Source organism: Copidosoma floridanum, unplaced genomic scaffold (assembly GCF_036245765.1).
Source record: "Copidosoma floridanum isolate Cflo_tuat_1 unplaced genomic scaffold, Cflo_Japanese_pri ptg000034l, whole genome shotgun sequence".
Taxonomy (NCBI): domain Eukaryota; kingdom Metazoa; phylum Arthropoda; class Insecta; order Hymenoptera; family Encyrtidae; genus Copidosoma; species Copidosoma floridanum.
In genome coordinates this window covers 47864-73351 of record NW_028321911.1, presented here as the reverse complement: position 1 = coordinate 73351, position 25488 = coordinate 47864, and the positions used below count along the sequence as shown (strand labels likewise).

General features: G+C 37.2%; 1 protein-coding gene across 1 annotated transcript in view; it reads right to left on the bottom strand.

Annotated features, from left to right (window-relative positions):
- Positions 1-20368, bottom strand: part of Nf1 (neurofibromin 1) — a 394222-nt gene extending 373854 nt beyond the window's left edge. The window contains exons 1-2 of the mRNA XM_089597624.1: positions 20279-20368; positions 19059-19549 (exon numbers count right to left, since the gene is read on the bottom strand). Coding sequence (XP_089453750.1) covers positions 19059-19148 — 90 coding nt within the window. The 5' untranslated portion in view covers positions 19149-19549; positions 20279-20368. The remainder of the gene's footprint in view (positions 1-19058; positions 19550-20278) is intronic.
- Positions 20369-25488: the final 5120 nt, after the last annotated feature.

Here is a 25488-nt window from a genome sequence, read left to right as displayed (position 1 = left end):
TGAACAATGTTCGGAACCTTAAAATGGCTACGCGTATAATACTAACAAATTTCTGTTTTACTTTCAAGTTCTTATGAGTACAATTATAAATTTTTCGAAGCATTGGGCAAGTCCATCAAATAGTTTAAAAAAAAGTCTTTATGTTACTTAAGGTAAAATAACAAAATCAAACAAGACAAACTTTATTTTCAATTTACAACAATCTGACGTATAATGAACAAAAGATTGTTTTAAAATGTAACAATTAAAAAACATATTAATTACGTTAGTTTTTTAAAGCGTTGATTTATTTAGTCTTAAAGATAAATTAATTTTGTGTAGTAGCACAACACCACTTGCTTAGATTTATAGAAAAAATCTAACACTGGAACACAATGAGACTAATAGTGGGATACGCTATTTAAAATGCATAGTGTGTTAAAGGTTTCGTATTCCTTAATAAAAACTTTTTATTTACTTAAACTAAGTTTTATTGCTAGTTGAATATACTAGATTATTAAATTAAGTTTTGTTTTAAGAAGTATTTCATGGAAAAATTTAAAATATGGATCCTAATTTTTATAACATTATTAAGATGATAGAACATTTAAACTTGTAATATGTATCATTTCATGGAAACTACAAAAAACTTTCATTATGTATACTGGGACACACGTTAGATCGACTGTAATCGTTTTCTCAGAGTTAAAAAGAAAAAAAAAAAAAAAAAAATTAATCTTATTTTAAGTATCTCTCTGTGCATTGATTTTTAAAATATCGAACAGCCTAGAAGCGCTACGAGGTAAGTTTGAGAAACATACGAAGCCCCGGTAACTAAACCTTTTCCATCTTATTCTGCAGCTTCACCAACAAAAATGGGCCAGAAAATCGATAGAACAACAAAAGTGAGACATGTGTATCTCAAAATGCTCAAGATTTTTTCAGGCTTAACTTTTACGAAATGTGGTTCTATTATGAAATTAGGTGGGAGAAAATTTTTTCTGTATGGTTGCAATTAGCGTGTTATTAAAATGAAACAGTGCTACCAATAGTGTGCTGATATTAGCAACAGATGTATTCTAATTTTATAGTTGACAGAACGTAGTGTTGCTAAAGTAGATGCATGCTTAGCGTCAAATTTAAATATGTATAAAAAGCATGAAATACAATGAATGTACCCCCCTGTTCGAAATTAGTGCCACTGAACGTGCCAATCTCGTAGCGTCACTGTGCTGTTACTTGTGAGTAGACTTTACTCGCAGTGTCAACGGATTTAAGCAGGGAGAAACGTGTCATTCGTCAATCCACCTTCATCGCACCTAACACGCAGTTGCGGCTGGTTTAGTCAGGCCTAATCGCTATCTGAGCAATAGTAGTTTCTCCTGGCTTTAATGCCTCATGCAAAGCTCACTCGACTCAGCTAATGTTATTTTAGTCTCAATGGTTTGCTTGGTTTAGTTTAGCAAGCTGAAGGAGGTTTAGGAGTGTCATTCAACGAAATACCGCACCACTTGGCCTATTAATTGCATACTTCTTCTTACACCCTACAATCTTAATATTTTGTTTGCATTCAACGTTGCTACTATTTAAAATGTACTATAACATAACTTTAAATTTCATTCATTTAATTTTAAAACCATAGTTTGTTGGTAGGTAAGTTTTTTTTAAGTATTTTTGCATTTTTCAATAATTTTTGTCTACGACAAAGTTAAGGTTGTGTCGTACAAGTTTCAATCACTTAATTTTCAATTGTAACTGTTTTTTTAATTATAAATACAGTAAATACATAATATGTCCTTAATTATGTTTCACATTTTTCACTCAATATAAAAAAAAAAGAAAAGGTATCAAGCGTTAAAAAAATCATTTAAAACTATACGTGAGGTTGCACTATTTAATTATTCAAGAACTTCGGGTTCCGTAAGATTTTGGAGGAGTCCCCAAACAACGAACTTGAATTTACGTCTTGCGTCAGCCATGGAGTAGGATATTTGATCCTACTCATCTCAATATACAATGTTATGAGCCGTAAGTCGTGAACCAACATGATACCGATTTCAACTCCATTAGAAAATTTAACTACCTTGCGGAGTTTAATGCCTTCATACCTTAGCAGTAAGTTTATTTTAGTCTAGAGTTTTGACTCGCAGACAAAAATCAAAAGAGGTACTGGAGTTCAGTTTTTGTTCGTTTCACATTCTTTATCTAAAATGTTTTTGGCAGATTTAGAGTCAGAAGAAGTCTTCAAAAAGACCTATATAAGTAGGACATTTGAATAGCAATAAGGGTCTTGCATTTGAAGTTATTGTTTTATGTCAGATTCAGCAAGTCCAGTTGTTTAGAAGTAGCAGTGTGTTCCTGCGATTTTTACAAAGATGTAGTTTTGCACGAAAGTGGTTGCACGTAATTCAGAAATTACGGTGTTTGAAGGACACAGTTGCTCTTGAAAACCTGTCGTAGTGACATGAATTCAGAAATCACGGCTTTATAGTTTCATAATTGCATACGCCAGTTGACTCGAAGGTTGAATAGGCTTCCTATATCAGCATGTCACTAAAGCTTTTTTTAGTGATTGACACTATCAGGGATACAACTTTTCACTTTTGTTCATGTTAGAGGTTTTTCCCAGGTTTTCAAGGTTAACTGGGAAAGCTTCCTGCTAAGCAGCTGTGGTATTATGAAATCCTAAGCTGGGCTGTTGGACGAGCGGAGATGCTTTTGTATTTCCCGTCTTGGATAATTTTTTAGCAAAACCTTTTGGAGTCAAAGATTGGGTGATGAGCGAGATGGGACGATTAGTGACTTTCTGAACTCACGTTAAGCCCATGTCCACAAGTTGCCAAAAAGACAGCATACTGGCTTAACTGAAGATACCTACGCACTCGGTGAACACTCACACAACGATTATAACAAAGGGTCAGTTAACTAAATTTTATTTACAAATCAAACTTAATGATTGATTATGGGAGTTGTTTACTCAGTTAAAAAAAAATTATTGGAAATCCTAATCACTCGCCTTTAAGGGGTAGAAAGGCTAACCGACTCTGCAGAGCCATTTTGTAGTTAATTTTATGAGTAGCATAAAAAATTCTCTACAAAAGTTATTGTTATTGCTAATTATTAAAATCTAAGACACACGAGAACTTGTAAATAAATTTGTCAAAATTAAAAAACCATTGACATTGTTGTTGAGATTTTTGCGAACATGCAAATACTTTCTCTTTGTACAATAGTCAAACGACAAGATGTAAATGTAGGTATACGGACAGTGATGCAATTACTGCCACTTTAAGTAAAATGACGAATAGTAATTGTCAATAATTAAATATTTTGTCTAAAAAAATATCACAGTGAACTACATGTATTGCAGATGAAATTATCGTAGTTACGTATAAACAATTTCATTTTAAACTGATTATAATCATTATTGAATGTATGTAAGCTTGTTGACATTTAAAATGTGAAGTCCATCGTATAAAAACAATGAGTTTTAAGCAACTTTTAGTAAATTTAGCAACGGTAAATCACATTCAAGTGGTATCCTCGGTTTTGGAGGTTATTATGTTATTGAGTCAAAAAAACTTTTTTAAATAATTAGGGAATCTCTTCTGCTAAACGTACAACAGAATTCAGATCATAAGAAACAATTCTTTTAGTAATCGATGCAAAAAAGGGCTTAATAAGCATTACCAGCTTGAGTCTCACTCAAAACGTAGATATTGACGACTCCTTATAGCAAAATGCGGATTTTTAAATTTTTCTACGACACAGAATCCTAAAGTTATTAACGCTAACAATATTTTCATGCATTCAAGAAAACTAAAAAAAAATTGTATCCAAGACTTAGATGCTGTTTGAGTTGCGGGATTCAAATCTAAAAAATTTAAATTTTCTACGGAAAATGCTATTGCAAATGCATGCAATTAAAGTTTTTTAATTAGGACGTTTTGTATTCTATTGAGGTTGAGAATGTTGCATGAATTTTTTCTCATTTTCATAATATAACGGTAAGCCAGTGCTGCAGGCACGTGAATTTATAAATTATTGACTACGAGCACATTTCAGGTAGCGGCACCAATGTCAGAGTTCAGTACCATATTTTCAGCATGAAAGCATTGGATCTTGTGGGTACGGTACGGTTCTATTTTAATTAACTACGATTCTATTTTCATGAGGTACTTTATGGAACTAGTGCTTACTACAAGATATTGGAGTAGTTTATAGAAAAAAAATTATTCAAGAAAAAAACCAAGTACAAGTAGCACTCCGGGAGTGCAGGCAGAAGTGAAAACTTGAACTTATGGCGCGTTGGGCACTTTTTTGGGTGAGCATTTTTAGGTGCGCTCGCCACATGAGAAATTGTACATAAAAAATCAAGGTTATCAAAGCAATGTGGGCACTTTTTGAATGGACATAAGGTATAATAATATAGAAACTATATTCGAAGGAAGTGGTTTTATTTAAATGAGTAAATATTAGTAAATAGTAAATACAAAATTTATCAATTTTTTTAACACAATAACATAACAGCAACACAAGTCAAATGAAATATTTAAATAAATAAATTTTCCGTTAAATATTCATTTTTAAAATAAATATAAAAAACTCTCAATCTCGTCTGCCGCGAGGGCACGAACGAATGCCCATGCAAAGGCTGCGGATCAGCGATGGTCTGAGCATTATTCCACGCTCACAGTACATGCTTGATCGCGCATAGCGCCGCTGACTGGATCCCACCGAGAACTACTTCGCGCGAGAATTCGAATTCAAAATCGTATGATTTTTTCAACAGACAGTAGGCGCGGAAATTCAAATTCGAAAGAATTCTTTGTATACTATTTATGTATGTAACCATGTGGCGTTTCACATCTCTCGCGCTTCAGGCTCTACTCGCCAGGTGGCCAAGCCCCTGATATTCGCTCCCGTCAAGCGGCGAAATTCTCACACGATTCATATATAAGCGCGATCGAGTCACTCTAAGCCCACACCTCTTCTGTGTCTAAGGCAGGGAGCACGTCATCAGCCTTACTGATGAGTCCTGGCGTGCTCTCGGGACGAAACACCTTTTATCTCTTTTATAGACGACCTCTTGATCTCTATAATCATACAACATTATCCAATATTTTTAGGCATTAATTAGCCAAAACATACAAAGATTTCTTTCGAATTTAAATTTCTGCGACTACTGTCTGCTGAAAAAATCATACAATTTTGAATTTGAATTCTCGCGCCAAGTAGTTCGCGGTGAGATCCAGGCAGCGGCGCTATGTATAAAGCATAAACTGTGAGCGTGGAATAATGCTCTGACCAACACTGCTGCGTATAGCATGCAGCGCTCTCGCATACCTATACACTCTGAGTATACATATAGGTATGTAATCTCGTCTGTCGCGAGAGCACGAACGAATGCCCATGCAAAGAGCGCGTACAGTATACATATATTATAAGAATACACGCGGAGTATATCTGTGTAAAATATCGTCTGTCGCGAGAACGGCTGAAAATGCTCACCCACAAAAGTGCCCAACGCGCCATAAGAAGTTTTCACTTCAAAAATTAGCAAAATAACAAGAAACAAAAGGGTCACGGGGCTCTTCAGATGGCACATCTGATAAGCTGACTCACCTTGCCTGGATAGTATGGAATTAATTTCAACTATATTACAAAAAGAGAGTAGTAATCACTCTAAAGTAATTTGAATTTGATATAGTATACCAATATCATGTAAGAAGTATTAATTCTATAAAGTATCACATGAAAATAGAATTGCAGTTAATTAAAATAGAATCGTTCCCATAAGATTCAATGCTTTCATGCTTGAAAATTTGGTACTGAACTCCAACATTGGCGGCGTCACCTGAGATGTGCTCACAGTCAATATCTCCTCAAAATAAAAGCAAAGAGCCCGTAATGCTAAAGAATGTCATGTTACTTCGCGAAGCATTTGGTTACCAACTCGGATGGTGATGAGTTAAAATATAGCTATTTTTTACATGATATACATATAAGGACGAAGTTAAAGTTTCATTTGGTACGGTCACAATTTGGATTTTGTGAGGGTCGTGATTAAATAGATATTTTTAGTGTTAATCGAATAAATATTACTTTCCAGTTCTTGCACGTGACGTCATATATTCATGTATGATAGTATTTATGGATTCACCTTTAAGAGGGATAGGAAGCAATGAGGACCCGTAGGTACGAAGTTGGATTCGTATTGCCCCCAACACGTATTACGAGATACCTCAGAGGGGGTGTGCAGGAACGTAATCAGGTTCGTAATGCCCCTGATCCGTGATACACAACGCCCCGTGGTCTTACGATACTACTTAACAAGAATTTATTGACTCTCTTTTGATCCTGTTGAGTGCGATAAGTCGCCGATGCCCCGGAATCACTCGAGTTCGTATGGCCCTGGAGATTCACAGGTACATTAACTCCTTTACCTAGAGGATAGCTCCGGTTCGTACTACCCCGGAGATCCGCTCCTTACCCGAGGAACACAAGGGAGGATTCACTCGTGTACGGGGAAAACTTAAAGACTGTAATAGCCTCTTCGTTGCCCGTGTAGCCAGAAAAGTATTCAAAGTGAATAGTGTAATGTAAGAAGAAGTAGACAAATATATATGTATGAATTCGCTATTTATTGCGATGGATGAAATTACAACAGCGCTTTGAAGAGCTGAGCTCCCTAGTCAAAGCACCGGACTCGTTGCTGATGGCAAAAGTGATCAACATGGTCTTGCATGGGCCTTTTATACCCTCACAGAAGTAGCGGCATCGACAGCTTTGATTAGGTGGCATTTCGCAGCAATTCACAACTATTGTGTTTCGGTATACACATAAGTATTCCGTATCGTCATATTACGGGCGCTATTACATTTATTTTATGTATTTACATTCTAGTAAACCGGATAGACGGTGTTAAGGGGTATCAGATTGAATTCAAATTGGCGATAGACACCTGTCCGTATACCTAGTCCCTCACAAGTTTTCAACGATTTCGTCAGAGCTCGTAACGCTGTGTATCTTCGATTAAAATTAAACTATCAACTCACAAAGTAACTTGTACAAATATTAGTGGTAAGTAATTGGTATTCATGTAATACTGAAGTCAAATTTTCATTAAGAGAGCCTTTATCTTGGTTTTCAATAAGATTTCATGAGAGACTGTAATGCTTCAATTTTTTTTAATAAAAGAAGAAAGTCATGGTAAAAGTTTTTGTCATGCAGATCTAGCAGAGTTTTCAAAAATAAAAAATCCATTATAAGCATTTTTCTATTCCAGCTCTTTAAATATGCCAGTTTTCGTAGAATGATCTATATATATTACAGTGCTTTACGTCCGGCTCTCTCGTAGAGGTACTTTACTAGCACTTGGGATTGGGAAAGAATTGGGGTGGGATTGGACGGGGGGAGGGCCTTAACAACTGCTCCACATTCGCCCATGACAATCGTTGTGTGGATTAGGAAAACCCCGGGAAATCTCCCGAAGGAAAAACTTGATCCGAAACAGCCCGGTGTATCTGCCTCATTTCTGACCTGGTGTAACCTGCAGAGCTGCCGTCTTAGACAACGGGGCAGAAATTGGGCACACCTCCCGCTTACGATGTCAAAGGGACAGAAAAACAGTCAATCAACCCACGAAGTGAACAGCAGAGGCGAAACGGCGAGACTTGAACGGTCACCCATCCAAGTACTAACCGCGACAAATACTGCCTAACTTCTATAATTGACGGTACTGCAACTCTTTAGCTGAGCCATAGTGAGCCATCGTGTCGTTTATATATACATACATACATATACTTATATATATATATATATATATATATATATATATATATATATATATAAATGTGGCGCACTCGTCGCTACCGTCGCTCAAACTGCCTGGGCTCATCCGTACCCCACATGGGTGTCCACGCGTGCCCTTTAAAGACAGGCTTTTGAATTAACACTATGTTTCTTAATATTCATCGTAGACAATGCAAAAAAGTAGAAATTAAAGCTTAACACCCCAGCTTTCAAATGATTTCATAAAAAACCGTGCTAATCAAACTTAAGTTAATTTGACAAGAACTTGAAAATTTAATCTGTTGGGGATTTTTTAACTCAGAATTAAAAGATTTATTAATAAAAAGAAGGGCTATTTCTCTCATACATTTGTATAGAGGATGAAAGTACAGATGCTATTTATGCGTATTAAAAAATAATCAGCAAAAAAAAATCAGCTTAAAATATATTTTTGTTTCTGAGATCCATCCTACCCTTATCCGAGCCAGGATGTCCATTTGACCCTATGTTCCCCTATTAACTATTAAAATCCAAAAAAAATTATTCCCCTGCTAACACTCAGAAAATAATGAGGAGAAAAGCGAGTGAGCAGGAAAGGCCAGTGAGAGCGCTGGCGCCCCGCCCCCCGTTTTTTTTTTCAAATATTATAGATACATACATACTCACTAAAATTTATGGCTTACGTACTGTAGAAAAGGGGTACTACATCGTGTTCATCGTGATATCGAGAACGAGGCGACTAAACTATCATTACGGTCAAACTTCACGTACAGATAAGTTCGTTTGACCGTTTTATTATATTTGACGGTAATAATCACGTGTACCGTGCATCGTGCACCGTACACTCGACCAAAGGACACAGGGTAAATCACACTGTATACCGTGCACGGTATACTATTCGCTCCAAGCCGATGCAGAGGTTGTACCCTCTCTAGCCAAAATCAGGCATAAATTCTTGCATGTAAACAAAAGGCTTAGAGCATATTATATAGACGCGCACAGCTACTTGTGATTGGCATACTTAGCACATTGGTAGGCTAGAAAGAGAACGACGATCCCCTCCTGCTGTTTTGTTCAGCTAATCACAAGCAGCTATGCGCATGTATATATGCTCTAAGCCGTTTCTTTACATACAAGAATTCTTGCTTAATTTTGACTAGAGAGGGTGCAATCTTTGCGTCGGCTCGGAGCGAATACACGGTGCACGGTAGCGAGCCCCAAGTTGTTAGCCTCAGTAAAACAAACTTTGATTAATTTCCCTTGAGTTACCCTTTGAGTTTGATATTATTGATGTAAAACATCTATTGGCACGCTTGGGGGTTCGACCGACGCTATGAAGCGACCCATGCGATGGCACGATCTCCGCACACAAAAAAAAATTTAACAGTTCAAGCATGAGAATCTATACTACGTTAGTATGACTCTCAAGTTACGCGTGCAACGCTTGGATTTCAAGTGTACAGTGCATGAGAGGCACCGAGACGAATATAGTATGATCTGCTATAGCTCCCACACACGGAAATAGCGCGTGGAGCCCATGCGCAAAGTGTTTCGTCTGTACTCACGCTGATTTTTTGTAAAAGTCAAATATACTAAGTGTGAAACTTGTAGCTTTTAAGGTATTTTGATTTTCACTTCTGACGTCATCATGCAAAATGGTGAGGGCTTAAAGACAAAGTTTGAATTCACACAATAAGTTTAATCGCGACTATAAAATTTATTGAGATATTCCAGTTACTCGATTTGATTACAAAAACTTCTCCTTTTCACGAGCTATCGAATGGGTATCAGGTATGCGAGATGCTTGTAAAGGGTTAAAAAAAATGATTTCCGCCTTTACTTTTTGCCCGACAACTTTATTTATCGATTTCACTTATTTCTTAAGAAAAAATTCCGTATATCTGACTCTTAACAATACAACACAATATTATGTACAATAAAATAATTTGCAAAAAGAGAGATTAATTGTTTAATTTATTAGTACTTATTACATGATTTTCATATTTTTATATACGAAGAATTATATTTCATCGTTATAAGTACTTTTACAAGAGCCGGACTTATAGCGCTATAGGAAAAGAAAAAAAAAAAAAAAAAAAAAAAAAAAAAAAAAAAAAAGAAATGTCGCCTTTCATACGCAGGGTTGGCATAATTAATCATGAATGTACCAGGCCCTCATTCTCTCTACCCACCCTTATTTTTAATTTTATTTATTAGTCCAATAAATAACTATACTTATAAAATTTACATTGTATACATATATATATATTTGTTTTAAGAAAATCTTATCAATTAACGAATTGTTATTTTTGGTCTATCTTGCTTCCCCTTTTAGATACAGCGTTTTTCATTTTTTTGAGGTTGTGGTGTCGTTAAATAATTTGAGAATAGATTCTAAATGTATATAATAACTTCCTCATTATGATACAACTGTTTACAATTTCCAACAACGTGATGAGTCATGTAGAATTCCTTAAGAGTCTGTTCTGTCATTCATGGCTTGAACCAAAAATCAGTGTGAGTACACACGAAATACTCTACGCATGGGCTTAACGCGCTAAGCCTATGATGCTCATACTATGTAAGCTAGCATTACATAGTGTACTCGCTTCGACTTATCTTATACTGTAAACGTTTGAAATTCACAGTGTTACTCTATGAACCCATTCATTTTATGCAAGATTCAACTCATACAATCAAAGTATAAATGGTGTTCATGTCATACTTGCTTGATTTTTTTTTGCGTGCGGTTAAACTTGGCTCGGCTCTCTATCTCGTTCTCCGCGCGCTTACTGCTGCCCCTCTCTCGTTTTTAAAGCGTACTACCCGTATATTTAGCTATGTAGAAGAGTATATAATGATTAAATATAACATATGTAATGTATGTATAGCATATACATACGTACGCATATATATTACATAAGTAAATAAAATTTTTAAATTTTACTGACTCCAAGAATCAAACCACACCCTTTGGATTGATAATCCGGGTCCTTATCGATTGTGCCAGGACCTTATTGATCGATGCATGCCAATCCAATCTTTGTTCTTATAATTCATGGATAGCAACCGTGAAAGTTGTGAATTAGAAAATTGATCTATAATTGGGCGTTTTTCATATTACATATAATTGAGCCTACCGATTTCAAAAAAAATGGTTATGATTATTTTTGAGTGGTCTAATAATGTCAAAATTGTGTAAAATAGTGTTTTAAAGTTCGTTTTGCTTATATCTTTTAACGGTTTGATGTGCAAAAAAAAATAAGTAGGTTTGTTCTTTGTGCGCCCATGGACCTCACCTGAGGGTACTCGGCCCAAGCAACCGGCATCTTCTGTTGTGTTCAAGGGCTTAGTTTTGAGACTTAGTTCAGCCTCAGATCGTGACATGGTTATGCAGTATTCATTTAAGCTGAAGGACCTTACTGCACAAAATGTTTTCGGTACCGGCGGGTCCACTAAATTGTACTGTCGTGTTTTTTGGCCCAAGGAAATCTTCCAACTGCTTTCTCGTGCAAGAGCTGAACAGCGCGCTCTCAGACTGCGGCCACCATACATCAAGAACTACACGGTTTATCTGAGACCTACTTGGGACGCTGCACCGGTGCCGGTGCACTCTCTTCAGGAGCTATCTACCTTAAACCGGAACGTCACGCTGCCTCTATAGGGAATCTTACCCCATTTGGCGAGTCATCAAACATGCCCCTCCCCCTCGCTTGCCCCTTTGGTCTCTGCTGGCACCACCAACGTTGTTATTTTACACTCTAACGTCGAACGTCTCAAAACTCACTTTCATCTGGTAGAAGCCCTTGCAGCCGATGCAAATGTTGATGTGCTAGCAGTGACTGAGACATTTCTCCTACCTTCTGATGCCGACTCTATTATCGCGTTACAAGGATACAACTTCATTAGGTTGGACCGCATCAAGGATGGGGGTGGCGGGGGTGGGGTCGGGGCATATATTAAAAAAGAATATAAGTTTACATTGATTGCACAATCCGATCCCATCTTTGATAATACACCAGAATTTATTTTGCTCTCGCTTCAGATACAGAATTATTCTTTACTTCTTGTTATAGTCTACCGCAGACCTACAGCCTCTTTTCCGCTGCTTTTTTTCGATACTCTTGCGGAGCATGCCCCATTTTTTGACCAGGTGATCATAATCGGAGATTTCAACATCGACTTCTGCACTGTTACTGACGCGTCCAAATTCTTTCGAGACAGACTATCTGAGCTCTCACTGTGCCTTGTACCTTCGGCGCCCACACACCATGTTCTCTGGAGAGACCCACCGTCCCACACATGGCTTGACATATTCGCAGTTACTTGTTCTTCAAGCATAGTCTCGTATGACAAGTCCATTTTGCCAGTCATTACCGGTCATAATTGGATTAAGCTGGTGCTCAAAGTTGGTGGTATAAGGGCTACAAAGACAAATAAAATCAGGGACCTGAGTCGCATTGACCTATCTGTGCTGTGTGGTGCTCTCGAACGTTCGCTTGGTGATCTTGGTTCCGTGGATGATCTTGGACCGAACTTACAGAAGAGTTCGCCAGATGGGGCACCTTGAAGATGTGGCGAAATTTAGGAGGTTGCGTGCCCAAGCGTCCAATGCAATTTGCACAGCCAAGAATAAGCACATTGCGCTGGTAATTGATCGGGCGCCAGACGTGAGGGCAAAGTGGCGTACATTTCGTGGGCTTGGCCTCTCGTCTCAGCATCTGCCGTCCCCACTTAACCTGTTTAATCCAGATGAGCTTAACGATGCCTACGCTGCTCGCTTCAGAGCGATCATCACTCCTGAGTCAGATAGGTTCATCACACCGCTGTCTCTTCTTCCGGTGCCCCAGCTTCCAAGGAATACTTTTTCATTTAGGCATACGACTGCTCTTGAGGTGCGTACTGTGCTGTTGCGCTCTTCATCTTCGGCTCTCGATCTTTATGGTTTGTCACCTGGGATGGTTAAGCTTGCTGCTCCTGTGCTCTCGGTTACTCTTGCTAGATTCTTCAATGCGTGCATTGACTCTGACCATTTCCCGTTGCCCTGGAGATGCGCATTGCTGTCACCGTTAGCCAAGGTTAAAACTCCTCTTTCGCCGACGGATACCAGGCCGATAGCCCTTCTTCAAGCGTTATCAAAAGTTTTTGAACGGATCCTCCACCAACAGATTGTCCATTACCTGCACAGACATGAGCTTTTGGACCCCCGACAAGCTGGGTTTAGAAGTGATCACAGTACACAAACGGCTTTGCTCAGGGTCACGGATGACATAAGAATAGCTATTGATTAACGCAAGGTGACTTTGTTAGTCCTGTTCGACTTCTTGAAGGCCTTTGAACTCGTACCGCATGACAAGTTGCTGCAAAAGCTTCATAGGATGGGCTTCGACGATTTGGCGATTGCGCTTATTAAATCTTATTTGTCATGCCGAGTTCAGGCGGTGGGTGCCGAGGGTCGTGCTCTCTCCGAATTGAGACCGGTGAAGACTGGTGTTCCGCAGGGCAGCGTGTTGGGACCGCTGCTATTCTCTCTCTTCATTAATGACCTTCCAAGAGTGCTCTCACACTGCTCTCACATGATTTACGCGGACGACACCCAGATTTACTTGCACTGTCTCCCGGCTGACCTGGAGAGGGCTTTGGCGCTGCTGTCGGAGGACGTGGCGGCGATTGTCAACTGAGCGGCGGAAAATGGCCTTGCCCTAAACACTGGCAAAACTAAGGTGATGCTGCTGGGTAGCCAAATTTAGACGTCGCGATTTGACTTGGCTAACCTCCCACAGGTGAGAATTGGCTCCTCATTTGTCCCGTTTTCTGATAGTGCTAAGAATCTTTGGATGCTCCTCCCCTACACTGAACTGGACCGCTCACGTGAATGGAGTTGTACAATGTGTTTACTTTGCCCTTAGGTCCCTTAAATTCTGTAAGCTCGCGTTGACCATTCCGGTTCGGAAGTTGTTAGTTGAAAATCTGGTGTTTCCTCTTCTTGATTATGCCTGTGCAGTGTACACGGTTTTGGACACAACTAGGAACTTAAAACTCTAGATAGTGCTCAACGCCTGTGTACGTTTTGTTGTTGGTGGTCTCCCTAGAAGAGCGCACGTCACCCCTCATAGGCTCAAACTTCAATGGCTATCGGTAGCTAGAAGACGTCAACTTTTTACTGGATTACTCGCGTTCAAAACTATCAAGCATCATTGCCCTGATTACTTGTTCTCACTTTTTTCGCTAAGGGCTGATCGTCCGCTGACTAGAGCGCCTACCCGTCGACTTGTGCCCCCCTTGCAAATTCCAAACCAGCGCACTCAGGCACTTAGGGATTCATTTCATGTTCAGGCATCTTACCTGCTGAATTCGCTAGCATCCTATTCTTTTGATTTGTCGCTTGCCGCCTTCAGGACCCTGCTCTTTAATAAATTGATGGAGTCCAGAGTCGTGGAGGAGGGCCTGCTTACTGATCAATAGTCATCCTGTTTTTCCCTCCCCTCACTATGTATCCTCTCCCGTGGCGAACTTGAAATGTACATGATATTATTTATATTGTTCCATTTCCTCCCTCTTCTGCCTTCCCTAGTCTTCCCTCGACGATTCCGGGTTGGTACCTGTGAGCTGCTTTAGTGAAATCGATTGAAATCTAGGGAATTCATACAGTTTGGCCTATTATATCTTCTTTTTCTTTCTTTGATTTTTGATTTCACCTTTGTTTGATTTGCCTAACTTGTACTGATCTTGATTCATTTCAAATATAGTGACTGTATTGCATGGCGAGAGAGCCATTTTGTATTTCAGCAAGCTCATTGTAAAAATTTATACATATTTGATAGGCCAGATGGGGTTTTACCCTAAGGTCATGAATAAAAACCTTCAAACCTTCTCTCTATTGTACTTATATAAGTAGGCCTTTTTCATTGCTTTTTTTAATATTTTGCTCATGTAGAAAATGATGACTTTATATCAGAATTAGTACCATTTTTTCATCATTTTTAAAAAATTTCTTCTATGAACAGGATTATTTTCAAATTTCTTTCAGTTCTGTTTATTCAAACTCCATCTTAACCCATCTTTAGTAAAGAGCCAACGAAATTCGCGCGCGTTCTCAACTACGCACAATACACAGGTACGCGGAAAACGATTTGGCACTGAAACAGCCCATGTGATTGAAATATTTGAGTTCAACCACATCTTTGAGGTATAACAGTCCTGGGCTCGACTTTATACAGGCAGAAGATTGCACTATATGCGTTTAATATAGCATCGAACGGCGACGTGTCAATCGTTGGCACCACCAAACTCTTACGGTAGGCTCTCTACAGTTCAATGGTAGCACTGAATGTTCAGAAGCCAAAGAGGGGGAGCGCCCGAGCTCGAGTCATGAGACCAAATCGGCACATTGGAAGGGCTCGGCTTCTTTGTATATATAGGTATACTTTTGGAAGATTTAATGATCAAAGTATACCTATATGTACACAACGAAGCTGAGCCCTTCCAATGTGCCGAAATGGTCCCATGACTCGAGCTCGGGCACTCCCCATCTTTGGCTTCTGAACGTTCAGTGCTACCACTGAACTGTAAAGAGCCTACCGTAAGAGCTTGGTGGTGCCAACGATTGACACGTCGCCGTTCAATGCTATATTGAACGCACACAGTGCAATCCTCTTTCTGTGTAAAGTCGAGCTCAGGACTGTTATACCTCAAAGATGTGGTTGAACTCAAATAAGAACTTTAATCACCAGCTAAGCTGTTGTAGTGCCAAATCGTTTTCCGTATATCCAAAAAGAGACAGAGAAAGTAATACACACGAACGTTTTTGTTAATCTAATGTATGTACCCTGCTATAAAAGACGGATTCAAGTCGATTCAAAATTAATCGGCTTGAATCGACTTGAATAGGTCTAATCGGATCACACTATTTAGTCGATTGAAATGAATCGACTTTAATGGGACTTATGGATATTTTGATTTTCAATCGACTTTAATGGTCAAAAGTGTCATTAAAGTCAATCGACTTGAATCGGCATTTTGGATCTGGGCAAGTCAATCGGCTTCAATAGGCAAAAGTGGCATTGAAGTCAATTGACTTGAATCGGCATTTTGGAGCAATTTTCCTTCTTTTATTTCATTGACACGAATAAAAAATTTTCAATGCACTATTTATTTTAATCAGCTTTAGTAGAAATTTTCACTAATTGAAGTCTGTTACCCAATTTTTTCAAATTAAATTTTTAGTAACTTTGTATATTTTATTATTAGATTATTCATTGTGTTTGTATTTCGATTAAGTTTAATAACGTTTGTTATGTTACGTCCGAACTTCTAAGTGAAGGGCGGAACTCGTAGATTCGTTCTACAAACAAATAAATTTAATTTTTATTTGGCAGGAACCAGCCGTCGGCCCAAAGGCCTTATTTGCTCTTACAGTATGCTTTTCTTTTAAATCGTTGACTCGGCGTTGTGGTGTTAGGTTTCAACGATTGGTATGTGTAGAGAAGTGTTGGTATATCGTATGCCGAGCTGGCGTTGACCTACTGTTTGAATTTATCTGATGTAATATGGTCGTAGCGTATTTTATCCATCTCTTTATCTTACGTCCTTGTAAGGTCTTTATCATCCGTTATGTATTTAATTTTTCCTTGGTATATAATTTATTCATCAAAGTAAAATTTATATTTCTATCAATCAAAATTTTGATTCTTGGAATATTTTATATAATTTAGTAATTGGAGTATTTTATTTAAGAAAAGAAATATGATCAACAACCAAGTTATGTCTTATCTGATGATTTAATAATTCAGTGATGCCGAAAATAATTAATTTTACAAATAATATAAATTATGAAGGTTCAGATTCGCGTTTACAATATTTTAACAAGTTCTTATTTTTCTTAACTTAACTTACTTCTGTGGTCGTTGGTTAACCGCTGCTTGCGCGCACGCAGTCGCAAGATCTTACAAAGTTGACCGCAACGATGATCTTAATCCTACACGAGAGTACTCGTGGCGATGGAAATAATTAGGCTGCTGCTTTTAACGTCGGAACCCAAGTCGACGGTCCTTTTTTTCTTGTTCCTCCTTGATTCACTCTTTAGGCGAGTTTACAGTGGCTTGGTTTGCTCGAGCTTTTCTCACACAGCTTAGTCACCGAACTAAGTCTTACATTTACTTGAAATGCACGCTTTGAATACGTAACTTAATCAATGAACTAAGTCTTACATCCGCTTAAAAGACGCAACAGAACTCACTCTCCAACCTTTATAGTTACTTTGGAGCACTTGATGAAAGAGAAAAGGCGATTATTGGTATGTGCAAGGAGTTTTTATACTCTTGCAATTAAAGAGGACACGTCAAGTTGGGGATCCGAACGACCAATCAGAGCTTAACCCAATTACTCTCAATTTACACAAGCATAAACGTGGTGCAACAACTATACCGCGAACAATGGTAAAAATCGCTGATCTCTCGGTTGTTGCATTTGGTGCAGTTGATGTTGAAACTGTTCACGACATTCGCAGTGGATTATTCTCAGTAATAAATGTTGAAACTGCTGATTGTTTTCATTCTTGCGGACATTTAGTGCAAATTGATTGTTGTAAGATGAGCGCTATGTAAGATTATTTGGAAATTGTACGCGTAGTTAGAGATGGCAGCTTTTTTCAAAGGAAGTAAGTTATATGTCACAAGATTGCAAAAGCAGCTATATAGCTCAATGTTTAGCAATCGCTGAGCATTCGCTTTTTATAAGTTTTTAACGGAGCTGTGTATTTCAAAGTAATGAATATCAAGTATATGACATAGGATGTCACCGTTAACTTAAATATAATTTACTAGCGAGTTTTATTCTAGTTCGTCAGAAAATAAAAAAAAAAAAGAAAAAATAAAATCAATAACATAGATTATTACCTTAAAATTATTAATAGTCACATATAAAGTCGATTAACATAGACTGAAAAATTTTCTATTAGGGTTATTGAATTGCTCCCGTCTAAAATGCCGATTCAAGTCGATTTTCAATGCCACTTTTAAGTACCTATTGAAGCCGATTGACTTGCCCAGATCCAAAATGTCGATTTAAGTCGATTGACTTCAATGCTACTTTTGACTATTAAAGTCGATTCTTTTACAAACCACATAGTGGTACATATTGAAAAAAAAATTTTTTTTTCTAAAATATAAATGAAAATTGAATTAAATATGTTTCTGATGAATAGAAATCAACTTAAATTCCATGAATATCAATTGAAATTTAAGTACAGTATATGTACGATAAAATTACATTATTTGTCGAAGTCTCTTTTAGCTCAGTCGACTTAGTGTTAGCCTCCCGACCCAAAGGATCCGGGTTCCAATCCCCGCCACTGTAACATTTAAACTTTTATAGTAAATTCATAATAACAAATTCCGGATTTTAAAAAATTTATATGAGTCCAAAATAGTGGTACAATCATTCGGAGATGAAAAAAAATTTTTTTCAATATTTTTTTTATCATTCACTCTAATTGGGTTGAATCGACTTGAATCAACACATTCCAATCGACTTGAATTGGCGTTCATATAATCAATCGGTTCCAATGGGATTTTGTGGTATTAAGATTCACTATTGGAACGGATTGGAATTTTTTGAATCGACTTGAAACGACCTTTTATAGCAGGGTACCTATGTGAAGGTAGGTAGTATAGAATTATGTTAATAAACAAAAAAATATAAACAGAATTTGCTTTTTCCTAATCTGTAATATTCACTGATAAAAATACATATTCATAAATAAACTGTTTTTTTAAACATAAAAATAAGAAATCAACATTATTTAGAGTCAAAAAAATAAATACTTTTCCTGCCTCCCGCGTTTTTGAGAGACTGGTGTGCGCTCGGTAGAAAAAATAATAGGATTCGCCACATAAGCGCCATTTCTCCGTGGCTGCCTCTCGTTCCTTGGGTCTTGTTTCGCAGGTTCCTCGAGCCGCAAAATAGCCTTGGAGACGATGGCACTTATCCGACAAAAACAACTATTTTCATCATAGATCATCAAATGCTTCCAAGTTTAATAACATGTTCTTTAATGTTTCAAATCTGTCGTGAATCCCAAGACCCAAACCTGGTTTTTTTTATAAATGTTCAATCGATAATCAGTAACACGTTTTTTCATACATAAATGCAGGTAAGCAAACGGTCAGGTAAACGGTGTATTTAAGCCAGAAAGCAGTAAGACAAACAGTGGAGTAAGATATAGGTACTATTAATCAAGCATGCTTGTAAGTATGAACGAGAGCATCCAAAAGGTCGTTACCTACCTGTTCTTCAAATCTATTGATGAGTGATGTGGCCCAGTCACGAGCCTTATGCGATTCCGCCGCGGCTCTTGCTGTCTGCTGCACACTCATTCTGCCACCACCCCTGGCACCAACTGAACTTTTCAAAGGGTTGCAAACTTATACACACTAATAAGCTACCTCCTGTTACAGTACTCTTACGCTCATGGACTCCTCTATCATTTTAAACCCTGTTTCCTTGTTGCCAATGGAGTTGAAGTCAAAGTTGATCTTATACTTATGATGCGTCATGGTATTCTCTGTATGAAACCATCATTGTCCAAGTCGTAGGTGCCTGCCCCACCTTTGTGGAGGATAGGGGGTACAATATTTTTGTTATAAATTATGTACTTAATTGTATACTTATGAGAGACACGATATTAGATTGAAAATATCAGATAGTAGATGATGTTGCAAAAAATAGAGGCATACTGTCTTGAAGGATAAATTTGTTTCATGTACATGGTCAGCAGCTGTAAAGAATAAAAGAGAAATTATCACTTATTTTTTTTTTTATAAAGGAACGGTAGATTTAACGCGACTATAGGTCTACAGACTTGTCTAGTGGCACTCCCATGATTATGCTCATTATATCGAATTTAACTTTGTTTTATGAATAAGTCTTCAAATTTCAATTTAATTCATGATTGACTCTTTAAGAGCACAACAAATTTAAGAATTAGGAAAATTGTTCTTATGAAAAGAACTATACATAGAATCAGATGTTTTTTTAATACAAAATAGTAACTTGGCATTTGGAATTGTACTCTTGAGTTTATGAAGTCAGTCTAAACTATCTCCTGACACATCTGTGGATTTTTAATAGGGGATGTAAATAGTCAATTGGTTTAAATTTCATATAGGACTATTACAATACCATATTTAAGAGCACTGTTTGTATGTACTACCATTTCTTTAAAGATCTTGGAACATAACATTCCTAGTTTCATGATCAGATTATTTAAATGTATCATCATAGATAGATACACACTGTTTAATCACCACAGTAGCACACACTTTTTAACATGGATGCTCTGATCCTTGCCATATTGCCAACTTGCAAATAGAGTTTCCAACGGACTGTACTAACAGTTACAATAATAATCAAAGATAATCCTTAAATTCTTATTAATACTTCATTTCATCGTCCCAAGTTTGCAAATGCAACTGAAAGACACAAAATAAGAAATAACGATACTTACATTTAGTACTTACATAACTGTTGTGTTTAAAAAATCCAAAATTACGCGACAGCCGAAAAGGCGACAGTCCGCCGCTTCCGCACACATACATTTGCAATATATAGAGACATAAGAATATTATATTCTAATACCTCTATGCAGTCATAGCGCAAAGCGCAAACCCACAGAGATAAAAAAATAGAGAGCGCTAGACCCACATAACTCTGTCCGTCAATGTTTGCATTGGTGGCGAGAAAGATCGGTGTAAGGATTCTCTGTGTGTCTCTTTTCAATCACAAGAGTTAGAAACACGCAAAAAAATTTTGCAGCGTTCTCCCAAACCGTGGGACACAGCTTAGTTCAGGATTGTAAGGGCTGGGGCTGGGGGCTGGGGGCTTAGCTTATAGCGCACTCCATTGGGATTGATTGATTGAATAGTTTTTTATTGGCTTTTGAACTTATAGTTACATAGTCATTTCTATCGAAATGGAGCAGGTAGTATACATGAGAATATTACATAATGAGATCCATTTAGGTATTATACACTAGTATATATACATATCCAGTTATATGAGATAAGATATCGATTGAATTACAATAATTATATTATTGGTATAGAAAATAATTTATAAAGCTTAGCCAAATGTCTTATTTGCTATTTAGGAGGGTATTAAATTAAATATTTTTATCTATACTATCGATAAAATTAGCTAGTATTGGGATTGTTTGTTCGTCTAAATTGGCTAGTAAATTTTTTATGGAAAATGGACCATTTTTACCGATTTTATAAAACTTATTTAACATTTTGGTCCTTTCATTTTTGTATATATCACATTGCCAAAAAATATGTTCTAAGTTATCGGAATCTTTGTCACATTCGCATCTATCAGAGTTTACAATATTAAATCTATGTAAGTCACAGTTAAGAGCGGTATGATCACTTCTACTTCTATTTATCGATACAATTGTTTTACGCGAAATACAATGACCATGAAACCATGGTTTGGACCGACACTCCATTGGGATTGGCAACATACCGGTCGCGCCATCTGTTGGTGAATTTGCAAGCAGCGAGAAAAAGCTTTTTTTGCAGGCTCAAAACTTAATCAGTGCTCCCACGTGTAATTAGTTTATTCTTTATGAATATTAATTAATTGTTGTGACAGTGTGTGTAATAGGTAGATTACTTAGAAGTATATCTGGGATTAGCCCTGTAACATTGTTGACAAAGTAAGTGGCTTGCAAATTTTTATTTATATTAAATTTTGTAATGTTAACATTTGTGCAGTGTACACTCAATAGGGACTGTGTGGTTAATTTTAAAAAATACATACATTTTTTAGTGAACAAAAATGTATTGAACAATAATCTATGTAATATGAGAGTCTCGCAATATTAAAAATGAGCCTTTAAAAATTGTTGGAGGAATCAATGAGAGTGGTCAATTTTACATGACATATACATACTTGCAAGTCTGAATTAAGTAAAAAATGCAAGCATATTTTGACAACTTTGTTATTTTGCAACAGGTAAGTAAATTACATTTCATTGTTTTATCAAGTCTATTAATGGAAGCAGTAAGATTTTGTGTTTATACATAGGAATAATATTAATAGTTTAAAATAAAACAATTAAATGTAATTTACTTTTACCTGTTGCCAAATAACAAAGTTGCCAAAGTATGCTAGCATTTTTTACTTAATTCAGCCTTGCAAGTATGTACATGTCATGTAAAATCACCACTCTCATTGATTCCTCCAACAATTTTTAAAGGCTCATTTTTAATATTGCGAGACTGTCATATTACATAGATTGTTAAATACATTTTTGTTCACTAAAAAATGTATGTATTTTTTAAAATTAACTACATAGTCCCTATTGAGTGTACACTGCACAAATGTTAACATTACAAAATTTAATATAAATAAAAAATTGCAAGCCACTTACTTTGTCAACAATGTTACAGCGCTAATCACAGATACACTTCTAATTAATCTACCTATTACACACACTGTCACAACAATTAATTGATATTCATAAAATATTCATAAAGAATAAACTAATTACACTTGCGAGCACTAATTGAGTTTTGAGCCTACAAAAAAGCCTCCTCTCGCTGCTTGCAAACTCACCAACAGATGGCGCGACCACTATGTTGCCAATCCCAATTCTCATTTGTGTTATGGCAATAATGGACTCAAACTGCCAATAAAAATTTTATTCAATCACCCAATTCTCATATCTCTATGCACAAACCTTGAGTCCTTGACCCAAATTCACTCAATCCATAATCATGGACATATAAAGAATAGACCGCTTATTAGCAGCTGGAGCCTGGAGCTGGGGCAGTCGGGCAGTGGGGCTCGCGTAGAAAGAGTGAGTCTTTCTCTCTTGCACACTTACGGAGTAGGCTCGTAGCTCGTAGCTCGTAGGTCGAAAGGCTGCGGTCACATGGAGAGCGTAATTAAAGCACACCCTGTAATTGTTCAAGTCCATGAGAGTGAGAGAGAGGCTCGCGTATTTCACCCCTCTCACTCTTAACGGCTCAAACGGTTACGCGGTACGCGTTACGCTCTCAATGTGCCCGCGTCCTGACCTGCAGGGATGGGTTTTCTACGAAATTTTCAATATTCTACTGTAGATTCGTAAGAAACTGTTAAAAACATATAAAACTGTAGAGAACGTAAAAAAATGAATTGAACTTTTTGTAAACCTCAAAACGGTATAGAAATGAATATAAAGCTTTTATCTTTTAAACTGTGTACATGCTTATAAGCTTATCAACTGTGCATTGTTAAGATACAAAAAAAAATGAATCGAGGAAGGTAAACTAAATACAGATAATAAGGACATGACTTAAAAAAAAATTTGTGTACTTAAATGATTTTATTTATTTTTAGGAAAATTGAAATCGATGTAAATAAGCGGCATTTTTCTTTAGTTGCACTTTACCTTTAATCACTGTAGATTCAGTATATTTTACAGATTTTGTGAGAAGTCTCAATCCTAATAACGACCCTCTGTCCAGGAAAACTTTAGCTGGGTCAATTTTAAATAAAAAATATCGTCAATTCCATGAATCTGTTAGAAAGAAAAAACTGGAGAAGGTATACTTCTTCTGGATGATTAGAAAAACTCTGTGGCTAACACGAAAAACGTTGTTGCTATAATTAGAACAATCAAACATCAAAATGAATTTTTGGATTCACAAGATTTAATTCAACGCCTAATATGTATCATACACAGTATAGCCCTCCCATAAGTGGCTATCAAGCCAACAAATTGGCTATATGGAGCAAGACGCAAAAACTTAGATAACTCGAGAAAAATTCATACACGATAACTTAATAAATTAATCCCAAACTATTCAACCCAATAACCCAACCCACCCATCAGCAGTCTCACGAGCTTTAATAATTAATAAAATACATTAAATAACGCAAGTGCCAATTACCACAACCCAGCGTGCTTTCTGATTGCTATAATAATTGATGTATTATAATACACAGTAACGCAAGCGCCAATCACCGCATAACACGAGGCGCTTTTTAGTCGCTTTGGTAATTAATAAGAAAACGCAAGCGCCAATTACAACACAACCCGGGGGACTTACTGGTTGCTTTGTTAATTACCAGAAAAACGCAGGAGCTATGATCACCGCACAACCCAGAGCGCTTACTGGTCGCTTTATTTATTAATAAATTAAATAAAATAACGCAAGCGTCAATCATTTGACAACCCGGAGTGCTAACTGGTTGCATTATTCATTATTAAAAAGCACCAAATACTAAACCCAGCACCAATTAAGCGCAACCACTAGTGACCAGTGAGTGCCCTGGATGATCTGGTGATGAGTATTCGCGTAATTACCTAATAAATTTTATTAATTTTCAAAATGATCAGTAAGCCCCCGGGTTTTGCAGTAATTGGCACTTCCGTTATTTAATTTATTTTATTAGTTAACAAAGTGACCAGGAAGAGCCCTAAGATTTGTGGTGATTGGCACTTGCGTTATTTTATTCATTTTATTAATAAATAAAGCAACCAGTAATCACCCTGAGTTTTGTGGTAATTGGCGCTTGCGTTGTTTTATTTATTTTAATAATAAATGAGGCAACCAGAAAGCGCCCTAAATTGTGTTTTGATGATTTCTTGCGTTGTTTTATTTATTTTATTAATTAACAAAGCAACCAGTAGGCGCACTGGGTTATGCAGTGATGGGCACTTGTGTTATTTTATTAATTAACAAAGTGACCAGAAGCGCCCCGGGTTGTGCGGTGATTAGCCCTTGCGTTATTATTTATTGTAATTGATTAATTATTACAGCGACCAGTAAGCACCCTGGGTTGTGGTAATTGGCACTTGCGTTATTTAATGTATTTTATTAATTATTAAAGCTCGTGAGACTGCTGATAGGTGGGTTAGGTTACTGGATTGAATCGCTTGGGAATTATTTATTAAGTTATGGTGTGTGAAATTTTGTCGAGTTATCTGGAGTTTTGCGTCTTGTTCCATATGGCTAATTTAAAATTCCCGCAAATTTGGTAGTCATTACTGAGTCTTAGACATATACAAATAGACTGCGCAGCCCAACAAGCTGGGTGACACCAAGACCAGAGAGAGAGCGCAACACATACCGTACCTCTTTTTCTTTCTAACCATGAGAGTAGTGGGGAGACTACGAGAGGAGGAGAACACCCGATGCCTCTCTCTCCGCACGAGGTGCTCTCTCTTCAGTCTTGATGTCAGCCAGCTCGTTGAGCCGTGCAGTCTATTTGTATATGTATACGTACTGAGTAGACGGAATTTACGTGCTTTTACTTGAAATGAAGGTAAATTAAGGTTATGTCAGTGTCGAAAACTCCATGTTGAATACTATGTAGAAAAACCTTGAAATCCCTTACAATATCTTACGTGTTTTCTACACGTAGAAAACTTAGCTTTTCTACAACCGTTTTTCTACCTGGCTAATGGCTATCCCTGCTAAAAAATGACAACTATACGCCTAGACGGCCGTAGCTGAATACCAGGGCCTGGCCAGAATTGTAATGAGGTTATCGAAAGGGTATGGCCAGGCCCTAATGTTGTACTACATAGATAGGTTTACTGTATAACCTTCGACTTTCGTCACGTACGTATGTGTTACGTAACACATACGTGTACATCCACATGTGTATGTACATATACACACACTTCTATTTATCTTCTGTTTGCTTATGCTTGTTCATTTG